Source organism: Mus pahari, chromosome 4 (assembly GCF_900095145.1).
Source record: "Mus pahari chromosome 4, PAHARI_EIJ_v1.1, whole genome shotgun sequence".
Classification (NCBI taxonomy): domain Eukaryota; kingdom Metazoa; phylum Chordata; class Mammalia; order Rodentia; family Muridae; genus Mus; species Mus pahari.
The window spans coordinates 103,644,760-103,657,797 of NC_034593.1; the positions used below are offsets into that span (position 1 = coordinate 103,644,760).

At 36.2% G+C, this 13,038-nt stretch overlaps 1 protein-coding gene across 1 annotated transcript in view; it reads left to right on the plus strand.

The window, feature by feature from the left end:
- The first annotated feature begins 5,514 nt into the window (after positions 1–5,514).
- Positions 5,515–13,038, plus strand: part of Olfm3 (olfactomedin 3) — a 225,476-nt gene continuing 217,952 nt past the window's right edge. Inside the window, exon 1 of the mRNA XM_021195846.1 lies at positions 5,515–5,986. Within this exon, the coding sequence (XP_021051505.1) occupies positions 5,918–5,986 (69 nt within the window). The 5' untranslated portion in view covers positions 5,515–5,917. The remainder of the gene's footprint in view (positions 5,987–13,038) is intronic.

Sequence of the window (13,038 nt, forward strand, 5' to 3'; positions counted from 1 at the left end):
ATTCCCTATGGCCCTGTTAAACCACTGGAGGGCATTTATGCAAAGAGCACTAAGACATCATACCTAAGAAATATTTGCATAATAAAATTTACTGTACATATTCAGAATAGCTGAGCAAGAACCCTACCTCAATTTCTATAAACCTAGAAATAGATGAAGACTTGGTACATTTACACAATGGATTTTTTTCAGGCATGAACTGAATTAAATAATGTCATTTTGCAGGAAAATGTTATAGCTTGATATTATCATAACAACCAAATAAAGTCAGTCTCAGAAAGGAAAACATTACATGTTTTCTCTTATTTGCTGATCTTACATTTTATATAGACACATAAAATCATGTATTAAATATGACATGAAACTCTAAGTAAAACTGTCTAGAAAACAAAATGGAGTAAGGGATTAGGAGGGTGAAAGGGGGATTCATAAATTTTAGGACTCTTTGTTCAAAGCATATTATTATTATTATTATTATTATTATTATTATTATTATTATTATTAATTTTTGAATACTTCAGATTTTATTCCCAATCCGGTCCACCCTCCAACTGTTCCACATTCCATACCTCCTCCCCACTCCTGGTCTCCATGAGGATGTCCCCACCCCTCACCCCACCCTACCAGACCTCTAAATTCCTTGGGGCCCCCAGTCTCTTGATGGTTAGGTGCATCTTCTCTGACTGTAACTAGCCCTTGCAGTCCCCTGCTGTCTATGTATCGGGGGCCTCATTTCAGCTGGTGTATGTTCCCTGGTTGTAGATCCAGTGTCTGAGAGACCTCAGGGGTCCAGGTTAATTGAGACTGCTGGTCTTCCAACAGGGTCACATTCCTCCTCAGCTTCTTCCATCCTTTCCCTAATTCAACCTCAGGGATCTCCAGCTTCTGTCCATTGGGTGCAAATATCTGCATCTGACTCCCAGGTGCTTGTTGGGTTTTTCAGATGGCAGTCATGATAGATCCCTTTTTTGTGAGCACCCCCATAGCCTAATGATTTGAGTTCTGTCAGGGGACTCCATGTGAGAAGAGGGCATTTACTGTGAACTTTGTGCTCTGACCCCCAAGAGTGCACCCAAATTCTCACAAACACAGCACAACACACACACAAACACTAACAATATGAAATATATATAATTAAAGTAAAAACAAAAGAAAATCAATGCATTAATAACAGATTGATAAAATTTGGATACTTGATACTAGTATGATTTTACCTTGTAATTTTATTATTCATAAATAGCATATTAATAACTTTGTGATAATCTGTTTTTGCCTCTCATAGTATTGATACTCAATCCTAGGGCCATGAACATGCTGGGGAGGGTCTGTCACTGGACCTTTGTCCTTGGTTTTCTCATCAATCGCTACCCTCTACTTCATATTATCTTATCCTTGCATTTAAAAAGCTGTTTTTTCATGAAAATAAATAATTGCAGAAATTAATTACTAGATTATATAAAACAAGAATTTAACAACAAAATGGCAAATACTTTCTTTTCTCTTTTTCATTTGATGTTGCAAACTTGCCATGTCTCTTCTATCTTTCTATGACTTCGAGGCCTCTTTGCCATAGGGAAAAGTTATGTCTCAAATTGATACAGTAGAGATAAAATACTGGGTGAAAACACCGACTTTGAGGTGTCTGGAGGAAATTAATCAGTAGCATCTGGCAAAGACTGCATATGTAAATACTGTATGTGATGTAATTAGAAAATTATCTCATTCATTTATTTAATTACTAAATCATTATTGGTTAACTGACATCCAAATGCCAGACATTGCTCTGGATGCTTGAAAACAGAAGATCCTTCTCAGAACATATTTTAATATAGGAATAACCCATATAGTAACTAGGAGATGTAGCAACAACAAATTAATAGACTATTATCAGATTCTTAATTTAGAGCAATTAGGAGGAGTGGAGGATTAGGTGGACATAGTTTAATACTAAACAATAAAAACTATTATCTGAAAGTCCAGAAAAACAGAATGTAAAACAAGAAAAGGTATAGGAGGACTCTACAGGTCAAAGGCATTGGGGATTAACTTAACAATTTTTACCTATGCAATGAATGTAAAAAAAAAAATGCTAGAGGTTTTTATTGCTGTTAGATAAATGTCATGTTCTTAAGCATGAAATCTCTTGATGTTTGGTAACAAATGAAATCAAAATCTGATAGGATTTTTTTTAAAAAAAACATAATGTGATATATCTAAAATATTAAAGGACCATAAAAATGAAAAAGTTATATATTACAGCCTCTAATAAAACAATATTGAAATATTTAAAATGCTTATGTAAATATATTACACAAATAAGAACTTTCTTTGTAGTATCATGTATGCACATTTTAGTGTTGTTAATTGATCTTAGTATTATCTATGAAAACAAATTCATTTTGAACCTTTTTTAGTGGTACTAAAATTTTGTTAATGCTGCATAGATTTCAAAATAATTTCTACCCATTGTAGGCATAACAACCTGACTTTAAGAGGTTTATACAAGACAAAATACTTTCATGCATCCACTGAAAATTGAAGATTTTTATAAATTTTATGCTTATATTTTATAATATGTTCCATGTTGACTGCAGTCACCAATCAGAAATCATAAGATAAGCAGAATAGACACTTCATTTATTTTCTATAAGTAAATGACTCTTTGGATTAACTAAGGGAAGAAAAAAACTGAAAGCACTTCATAGACTTTCTCCCTTACACAAGAAATGGTCCATGGATGGATATATACATATACATTACACACTATGACCTCAATGTCATTAAATTGATTGTATGGAAATATGATAGGGCTTTGCCACAAAACAAATGACTAAGTAAAAGGAACAGAAATCTACTTGGAGAAATTAAGCATTTGTGCTGTTTTATTTTAGCAGGGAGCCAGAGGGAGGTAGGATGCTGGTGAGTATGTGCTGCTTTCTTTACAGCTTTTGTTGTGCAGTGACAGGTTTAGTAGAGCTTTGATTTATTACTGAACTTGATTGTTCTCTACAAATGACTGAGCTTCTCTTAAAGAAGTTTGCTGTAAGTATGCTCTGATCATCTGTTTTCATTTGTATTATAATTACCATGCAGTGCTCAGTTTGGATCTCTAGATATCATCAACCTTTCCCATCAGTTCTTCCTAGCAAGATTTCATACACTTTGTCTTATTAACTCTTTATTACAAATGCTACTCCAGTCCTGCAAAATGCAAAAAAATACGAACTTATGGAAATATCTACATAGGATTCTTACTTCAATTACTGATACTGTGAATCATGAACTCAAAATATTTTAGGTGGAAAATGTTGTTACAAGAATACCTGTTGATCTTGAAGTTTAAAATTTATATGATGTTTTCATTATGCATTTTCTGTGTGCTTTAAATAAATCTTCCAACATTTAAGCAAGCTAATACTTTCTGTTGGTAGGTTCTTGTTTTGAAATAAAATGATTTTATAAGCTACTTTAGGAAGAGGAAATATATCTATGTACGTGTTATAAAACTGTTTATTATCCAGTCTTAAAAGCACGCAACAGAATTACAAGCACTTAAGAATAAATAGTAAACAATGAACATTCTGTAAACTGTCCCCATTTGGTAACTTAATGTTTAATTCCTTAGTCTGATAGAAGTTTTTAGACACGAGTGAGAATACAGATTCTAAGTAGTATATATAAATCACTGAAAAATAATTTCATGCTATGCTATGTTAATAATGAAATTAAAATTGTTTTAAAAAGCAGTTGTAGATAAAAAGCTAACATGAATACGCTTTTGAAAATAATCCCAAAGTGAGTGAACACAACTCTGCAGTCTCAAGTAACTGTTTTTAATCTTTTTATCATAGAAAACACGTGAGGTTATAAATATGGTTATTGGGCTGTTATTAAACACTAAACAGTTTGTCGCAATTCTTTTATTTTATTGTCTTTTTATTATAAACAACCCACCACCTCATAATGAAAATTTCAAATATAGTTTGCTTTATGTCATTTACACATTGTATAAAAACACAAAACAAACTAGTTATATACAGGCATACATGATTAATATCATGTTTAATATAACTAATATAGTATGAAACACCTGTGGATATCGAATACCAACTGTGGTTTTCACATTGGAAATGGAGTAGTTTTAATGAAAATTTAGAGGACTTTTGTACACAGTATGTGTCTGATACCTCAACTAATTTCTCTGCTTAATATAAAAAGACACACAGTTAACTGGTTTGTGTACCTTAATTCTTAACTAAATATTACTTCTTTAAAAACCAATAGAAACTATAGTATGGCAGATGTGATTGAATGAGGATAGTTGTTCAAATGACTGACAAACCTTCCTGCCTCTTCATCTCACTGATCGCATTTACATTGCTTAAGTTTTTCCCAGATGTGGTCAAATAATCTTTTTTATTAGATATTTTATTTATTTACATTTCAGATATCATTCCATTTCCCGCTTTCCCCCCAGAAACCCCCTATTCTATTTCCCCCCCTTTGCTTCTATGATAGAGTTCCCCCACCCACCCATCCACTCCCACCCACCTGCCCTGGAATTCCCCTACATTGGGGCATCGAGCCTTCACAGGACCAAAGGCCTCTCCTCCCATTGATGCCTGACAAGGCCATCCTCCGCTATATATGAGGCTGGAGCCATGGGTTCTTCCATGTGTGTACTCTTTGGTTGGTGGTTTAGTCCCTGGAAACTCGAGGGTCGGGGGTGGGGATCTGGTTGGTTACTATTGTTCTTCCTATGGGGTTGCAAACAGTTTTAAACAAATAGAGTAGTATGAGTATAGTCATATATGTCACAATGAGTGAGGGTGTCTTGCTTTTCCTTGCCCGCTGATTTCCCCCTCACTCACCTACATGTGATTCAGCTCTGGAAAACAAAACTCTTTTTGGTTAGTTCAAAGCTTACAAATCATTTACTCTGCCATCTGCGGTGTGCCCCTCATGGATATTGTGTTTTCCTCAGATGCAAGCACAGGTCAGATTGACCTGGAGACTACATATCTGGATATTAATATGTGGATATGAGGAGATATTTCCGTTGGGGTGACTAATGAAGTATATCTGTACAAAAGGAAAATGCAAAGCCACTTCAATTATTCCTGCAACGTACTTTCAGGCTTGCAGTAGCCCCCTCCGCCGATAAAAGTGCACATTTCCTAACCCAAGAAATTGTCCAATTAAGTATTTGTAAGTAGCCATACACATTTCTAAAAAATTAGAAGAGTCTATTATTTTTAACATGTGCCCTGAATTGAATAACTACATTGTCAGTTCACTTGCAAACTTTGTCTAAAGCACCAAATTTCAAAACAAGTCCTTTGTCAATGACAGAAGGTTCCAGTGCAGTGCCTGTTTCATAATACTGTGTACAGCTGACTCTCTGCAGCTCAAGTTGCCAGCAAAGGCTGAACTGGAGTGTAAGAGTCCTTTGGTTAACAAATTCCCTCAAAACACCACCCGCCCCCCAACGTGCAAAACCCCAGTAGCTGTAGTGATGTCACATCCGTTGTTCAGGTCTCCACACCTCTCAGCAATTACTCTCTTTATCCTTTTGAGTCAAAACTTTTGAGGTGGGTTGGCTGTCTAACAGAAGGGGAGAGGGTAGACCGGGGCGCACCAGGTGGAGGCGCTTCAGCACCTCGGCCAGCACCCGCGGCAGCCTGTCCCAGCCTTTTGAGCACCAGGACTCCCCACTCTGAGATGCCTGCGGAATGATCGCCCCCCAGGGCGGCTGCCTCTGCTGCCGCTGCTGCTACTGCTGCCGCTGCCGCCTCTGCCTCTTTCCACTCTTCTCTGACTGGCAGGCAGAAAGTGCAACTGATGTGGGAAAGGTCTCCGCAGTGAGTGAAGTGGCTACATAAAACAGAGTAAAGAGAGGCAAAAAACCCACATCAGAATGCAGGCGAGGTCCAGCTTTCTCAACCTCCTTCTTCTGTCTTTACTTGCTGGATTAGATCCTTCAAAGGTAGGGGCAATATTTTGACTCGTTTAAAATAAATGTGCAAAATGTAACGACCTGATCAAGATGCGGGGGGGGGGGGGATGTCCAAAACGGCATTGGGGACTGTTCTTTCAGCGACCCTGTGGTGTCTAATGCATCTACACTGCTTGGAAGATAACAAGGTGAACTACCAGAGGGCTAGCTTCTTAAGGTAGTGTCCTGGTGTGAGGGGGAGGGACCAGAGTGAAAATAATGTACATGGGTAGCAGGCAATGCGGTTCTCCGGGGAATTTAGCTTATTCGCTGTCCAGCTGCTTAATGTTCTCTTTTGAAGTAGGACGGGCCATGCAAGGGAGTTTGCAGCAGAAACAATGCAGTTTATAAGCCTCTATTTCTGTTAGATGGTGAGCTGTCTCTTTGTTGAAAGCAGGGAAGCGTTTTTTTTCCAGCTGATGCTGGTCAATATGCCGATGTGCTGCGGTTTGTGTCCAAAACATCGGGGAGGCAGCTTGTAACCTAGGACAGAACAGCAAAGCTATACTCTCTGCATGGCCAAGAGACATTGTGATAGGGACTTTATGTGTCTTTCCTTTTACTGAAAAAAAAAAAAAAAAAATTAGGGAACCCTGAGGAAGTTCTGGTGATCTGTGTTAGGAGACAGGAAGTGAGAAGCCTGCTAATCTAAGGAGGGCAATAGAAAGGATGAGTTACGATATAGCTGTGGAACTCTGTAAATTATCCAGCAATGAAAGTGAACGCTCAGCTCATCTGGAACAAAGCAGGGAGCGATGGAACTATGTTGTTAGCGATGTGTGGGGAAAGCCTACTAAGGATGGTGATTTCTGAGAGGCAAGCATTCTAAGAAATACATAGGTCTCTAGAGTAAGGGATAAGGCAACTGCTAGAATAAGGTACAAAAAGCATTTATGATTTGCATACTTATTTGGTGGACAGCAATGTGACATGATTGGAAAAACGATGCTGTATTATAAAATCCATCCAATACTGTTTAGAATTCTTTAAAGTTATTATATGAGTTGGCATTTTCTGTGTACTATAGCGAAGATGTAACTAACTGTGATCTATTACTAGTTGTGATATTTCAAAACCTACCCTAGTATATGGTAAAAAGTAAAATGGTATAATGTTGCAGGCTTTTCATATTTAATATTTAGAAAGATCTGAAAAAAATAAAACAATTGCATTCTAAACCTATAGACACTGACATTTTGAAAGCTTTAAAGAGTGTGTGAAAGTCATGTTAACAAGCATAATGGTATATACTAAGGTATGCTATTAAGTATTTTACACCAAATAGAACATCATTGGTTTGTTTATATATTATTTACTTTTCCCTTTATGTCCCTGTCCTCATAGTAGCATATTCCATTCTGATTCTCATCTATTTAATTTAGATTATCTTATAAAAATATACATCAAAAACACAATTAACAAATTAGTACAGAATAAATTCCTGGACTTAAAATGGGCTATGGCTTTCTATGAGAATTTGAAACTGTGGGTTCTTAATGACAGCTGAATGATTGAAGGTATGTGTCTGGGATCTTTATTGTATAAATACAATCATTGTTTGCAGTTACTTCATAATATCTTACTACATATAGAGTTGATTTCCCCAAATAAGCATCTCTGCTTTGGTTAATTTGATCTTTGTTAATTTTTATGACATATGATTATTCAGTGATTTAAAACTTTCCAACTAGGTCAGTCTGAACTCTGAATGCCTGGTAGCACTGAGCTGAGAAATCCGGGGAGAAGAGAAGCCTATCCACTTTTCAAACTGTGCTCAGTTTCCAGATGTTTCAAAACAGTTTTAAAAGGCCATATCATGACATTTTGTTCCATATTATATGAAATAACAGATAATATAAAAAACTTAATACTTAATAATTTAAGTTCCAAATGTTTTGGATTTGTTGAAAAAAATATCATTTTTATGAGAGCAAATAGAGCCCAATTTTATGTTTCACCAAACTCATTTTGTTTAACAATCTGTTAAACAAAATTAAATAAATCAAATAAAACATTTCAAGTAGTAACACTGGGTTCTCAAAATAATTGTCACCTCATCGGCTATAGATTTTACATTTTCTCAACTTTAATTTAGTTATGACTAGATTAAAAGTTTAGGGTTTTAAAGATCAGGATTGTTGTAAAATTTATATTTGATGAAATTAAAATTTAGCAAGATAGTACCTCAGATGACTGCAGTTTGGGGGTTACTCCAACATTTCTTATGAAATACCATTAAAATAACTAGAAATTCTAACCATATGCTGTTTGTATGTGGGAAAAATACTATGGCAGCATACAATTCAAAAACAAATTTATTTTCTGTGATTCTCTACCATCATATACTCTGTGTTTACTGAAAGTATCAAAATAATTATATATGGATACGGATAAAATGGTACAATAGGCCTACATCAGCTAGCTCCATTCTACATCTCTCTGTGCTGCCTTGTTTAATTTTTTAATAGATGATAATTTACTATCACTAGGACCAATTCTGCCAACTCAACTATAAAAGACTGTGTGTGTGTGTGTGTGTGTGTGTGTGTGTGTGTGTGTGTTATATATATGTTATACATAATACCTGCTTTATGGATCCCCTACCTTGTGATTGGAGTTTAGTCCACTTTTTGCATATACTAAATTTCATTCTTCTTATCTAATGCACTACAGAATTGGAAAGGTTAGCATTGCCTAGCCAAAGAGAGGCAATTTGCCACTAATTAATTATTTGTATTTTCATATAAAATATTGATTTCTTTGTCAGTAAATGTATGTGAATTATGTTTTCTTAATTAAAGTCCAATTAATAAGGTTCCAGATCCTTCTAGAAAAGCACAAACTCAAGAGCACATATGTCATTGCCTATTTTAAGAAATGCCTATCAGTTCTATTATAATAGAATTTCTAAATTATGGGGGATATCCATCATCACAGACACACTAGTAAAATGTTAAACCTGAAACCTGTACAAGATTGCTTAATTTTCCCTTTCATGACAAAGGAGTGTATCTGGATAGGAAGTTCCTGACAGTGACTGCTAGATGGCTCTCTGTGCTTTTAAACTGAAGGCACTGAATTCAGTAATGACCTTGATAGGAGAGTGGGCTTCTTCACTCCTTTAGAAAAAAGAAAATTAAACAGATCATTATTTGAACATTATAGCAAAACACAATACCCATGAATCAGAACCGTAGAATATTCTCCTCTGCAGTGCTGGAGCATGAAGATAGAATATTGTAAATATGTCAGAATAGGCTTCAAACAGAGCATTTGTCCTGAAGCCCCACTTGGTGAACACTTCAAGTAGGTGACATGAGTTACATATTGTTGAGTTGGCTGGGGTTTACATTAAAAACAGTTATATTATAAATGTTTTGCAAAATGTACTTGCTAAGGGAATATTTCTTGAATTGAGGATGTATACAGTCTTATCACTAAAAATAAAAATGTTTTGAACTTGGCACCCTGAAGCTAGTTCGCGTCACAAACAGCAACTGTAACTATGATTCAGCAATAACCTCCAGTACCAAACAGTATTGCTCTATCCAAGACAGCAAGACAACGATGGCTCTCACTCTAAATAATAAAATAGTGTGGAAGTCATATGAGTGTAATGAGAACTAAGGAATTTTCAATAGTTCTATTGCTTAATGTTTCAAAATGTCTATTCAAAATGATCAGCCTACATTAGAGCAGAATACGTATTGGTGGTTTTTGGCAACACTATACAGTTACACACAAGAAACAATAATATTATAAATATCTAGAGTTCAAGGTAACCCATCTATATTTTGAAAGAGCAATTCCCACTCTCACTTTGTCTAAGTCTTCTATAACCTAATTGAACTTTCACTTTGGAAAAATAAAAACTATTTCTAACTCCTTTTTCAGGAAAGTTGAAAATGTTAAAATGGCAAAGGTCATCTTAACTTTTTTCTCTTAAAATTATTTCTTGTATCTTTCCAACTGATTATTGTGTGATCATTACTCACTGTCAAAGGAAGCACACACCTTCTGTTCCTTACTTTCCTTGATAATATGTATATATCTTCATGACATTGTGGGAAAACATGATATGAGGACTCCTAATATGGAACTAGGAACCTAGATATTCTTTGTGTTTTCATGTATACAAAACTCCTCATGTGAATATGGGCAGATATGCAAGGAGTGTTGCAATCACATATTTGTCTGTGCCTCTATGGTGATCATAGGTTATCATAGGGTGTCTTCCTTGATCATGCTTCACATGATTTCTACTTAGGCATGGTTTTTCACTGAACTCAGAGCTTGCTCATATGGTTAAGCTAGCTAGCCAATTTGCCGGAGAAATTCCGTTTCTCCCTCCAGAGTGTGCTGAGATGACCAGCGCACAGGAGGTCTATCACATGAAGATCAGAACTCAGGTCCTTAGTCTTACACAGTAAATGCTTTCCCAACTTAGCCAGTTCTCCAGATTAATGTGACAAAGTATCTTCATTGCAGTCTAGAAAGGCCCTCTAAGTCTATCATATTTGATAATTCATCAAAATTTTCTAGCTTCCCTTACATGGCATACTTACTGAGATCACTAACTTAGGGGTCCTAAGGATTACCTTCTGACATAAAAGCATGTTGATGTTAGCCTTGTGTTTACAAATCAGAGCCTCCCGTTAGCTCATTTCTACACCACAATCCTGTTCTCTCATCTCTTCATATATGAACCATAAATTCAGACTTCTTTCCAGTCACCTTTCAAACTTGACAAGATCATTTATCTGCCCAGTGATTCTGAAGGCCAAACTATCATACTTTGGTCAAGATGTGTTTTAATTGAAACATTTTCTTTAAAAAGCAAAATGAAAACTTATATTCTGTCTAAATAAAAATATTCTTCTTACTGATGGAGGAGGCAGGTTAGAGGGCTCCACACCAAAAAGTCTGTGGCTGACTTTTTCTAAGCAAGTGAATGTTTAAGATTATTAGAAAAAGCTCAATTTCTGTAATAAGAAAATACATCAAGAAAATTGATAAAATTACACACTGCATAATAAGGCATGGTATCTGGCTTACTTAAGTGTTAAGTAATGAAAACTCTGCCTAAAAGCAACCAGAATTGAACAGGCAGTAGTGAAGCTAAGAACAGAAACAAGAAAAAAACTGTTTTCTTGATGGTTGAGGTAAAGTTAGGTAATGGAGATAATCTATGAATTTACATATATAAATAATACTTCCTTGTTGGTCTAAAGTACTCTAGTAATAGCAAGGGATATTTTAAATGATATCCTTGTATAAGTTGAAAATACATGGTTAAGATGTGGTCCATGAACCTTTTAGTACAACACATAAAGGACCACTATTACTATACACCACTTGTTAGTTGAAGCCCTGCCAGAGCCTTACAAATACAGAGGCAGATGCTCACAGACTCCATTGGACTGAGCACAGGGTCCCCAATGAAAGAGTTAGAGAAACGACTGAAGGAGTTGAAGGGGTTTGCAACCCCATAGGAAGAACAATAATATCAACCAACTAGACCCCTTGGAGCTTCCCAGGGACTAACTCATCAACCAAGGAGTACACATGTTGGGGCCCATGGTTCCAGTCACATACATATGTAGCAGAGGACTGCCTTGTTGAATATCATTAGAAGGAGAGGTCCTTGGTCCTATTAAGGCTCAATAGATGGCCCAGTGTAAAGGAATTTGAGGGCAGGGAGGTGGAAGTGGGTAGGTGGATGGAGGAACATACTCATAGAAGTAGGGGGAGGGAGGATGGGTTAGGAGGTTTCTGGGAGTGGGGAAAATAGGAAAGGGGATAAAATTTGAAATGTAAATAAAGAAACTATCCAATAAAAATCTTTGAACATATTCTTTAGATATAAAGTTAACACCGTGGTTGCAATATGTATTTATGACTTTGTTAGTTTGTTGCTTGTAGTATAGTACATTGAGCCTAAATCATAAAATTATATAAAAATTATAAAATAAGTTTTAAAGTATAATTTTTAGGAGCTAGAGTGATGGCTCAGAGAGTAAGAATACTTACAGTATTAACGTGAGGACCTGATTTGAATCCTCAGAATCCACATCCAGGTCCAGCATGCCTGCACATGCCTGCACATGCCTGGTACTCCAGCTAAGAATAGAGACAGGCAGACCCCGTGCTGACTGGCCAACTCAAGCAGCCTAACCAAGAAAGGGCAAGCTTTGGGTTTCATTCTGATGACCTGCCTCAAAAGAGTTAGCCAGAGAGAAGTAGTCTGGCCTCTATGTAGGCCAAACACACAATATGTAGCTTTTAAAATACATTTTTGATCTAGTATGCAGTAAGAGAAAGAGCATACAATTATAAGGATTATATTTTAATTCCTCATCATTAAACTTGTCCATAGTCAATTAACTGGGATAATAGTTCACATATATATATATATATATATATATATATATATATATATATGTGTGTGTGTGTGTGTGTGTGTGTGTGTATACTAATATATCAATGGAGCTTAAAGAATTACAGATAATATTAATATATATTAATATACATTTTTGTGCAATTGGTTGGTCAAATGCTTCCATTATGTTATTTGGGTTCCCAAAATTGCATAAGAATCCATATGGATGATACTGAGGGTCCCTCCCCCAAGTTGGTTCTGATTGGAAAATAAAGTTGATTGTGTCCAGTGGCTGGGCAGCGAGAGAGAAGCAGTCCTTTAAGATTCACTGACAAGGAGAGGGGGGGGGGGGAGAGAAGGTTTTTGAGTCGCCATGTCAGGAAAGGAATAAGATGCAGGTTTGAGAGCTGCAGAAGTGAGAGCATACCAATCATGTACGAGCTGGGGAAGAGCAGCCCCAACCTCTCCCCATTGGGTCTAAGGCAGCAAAGATGGGATTTAGATTTTAGTAAGGATTGACTCAGGAGGATCAGAAGGGAAGCATTAACAATGTGGAAGTTTGGGAGTGGCCTAGCCACTGAGCTGTTTAAGGCATATTAAATATAATGCTGTGTGTATGTGTGTATGTGTGTGTGTGTGTATGTGTGTGTATGTGTGTGTATGT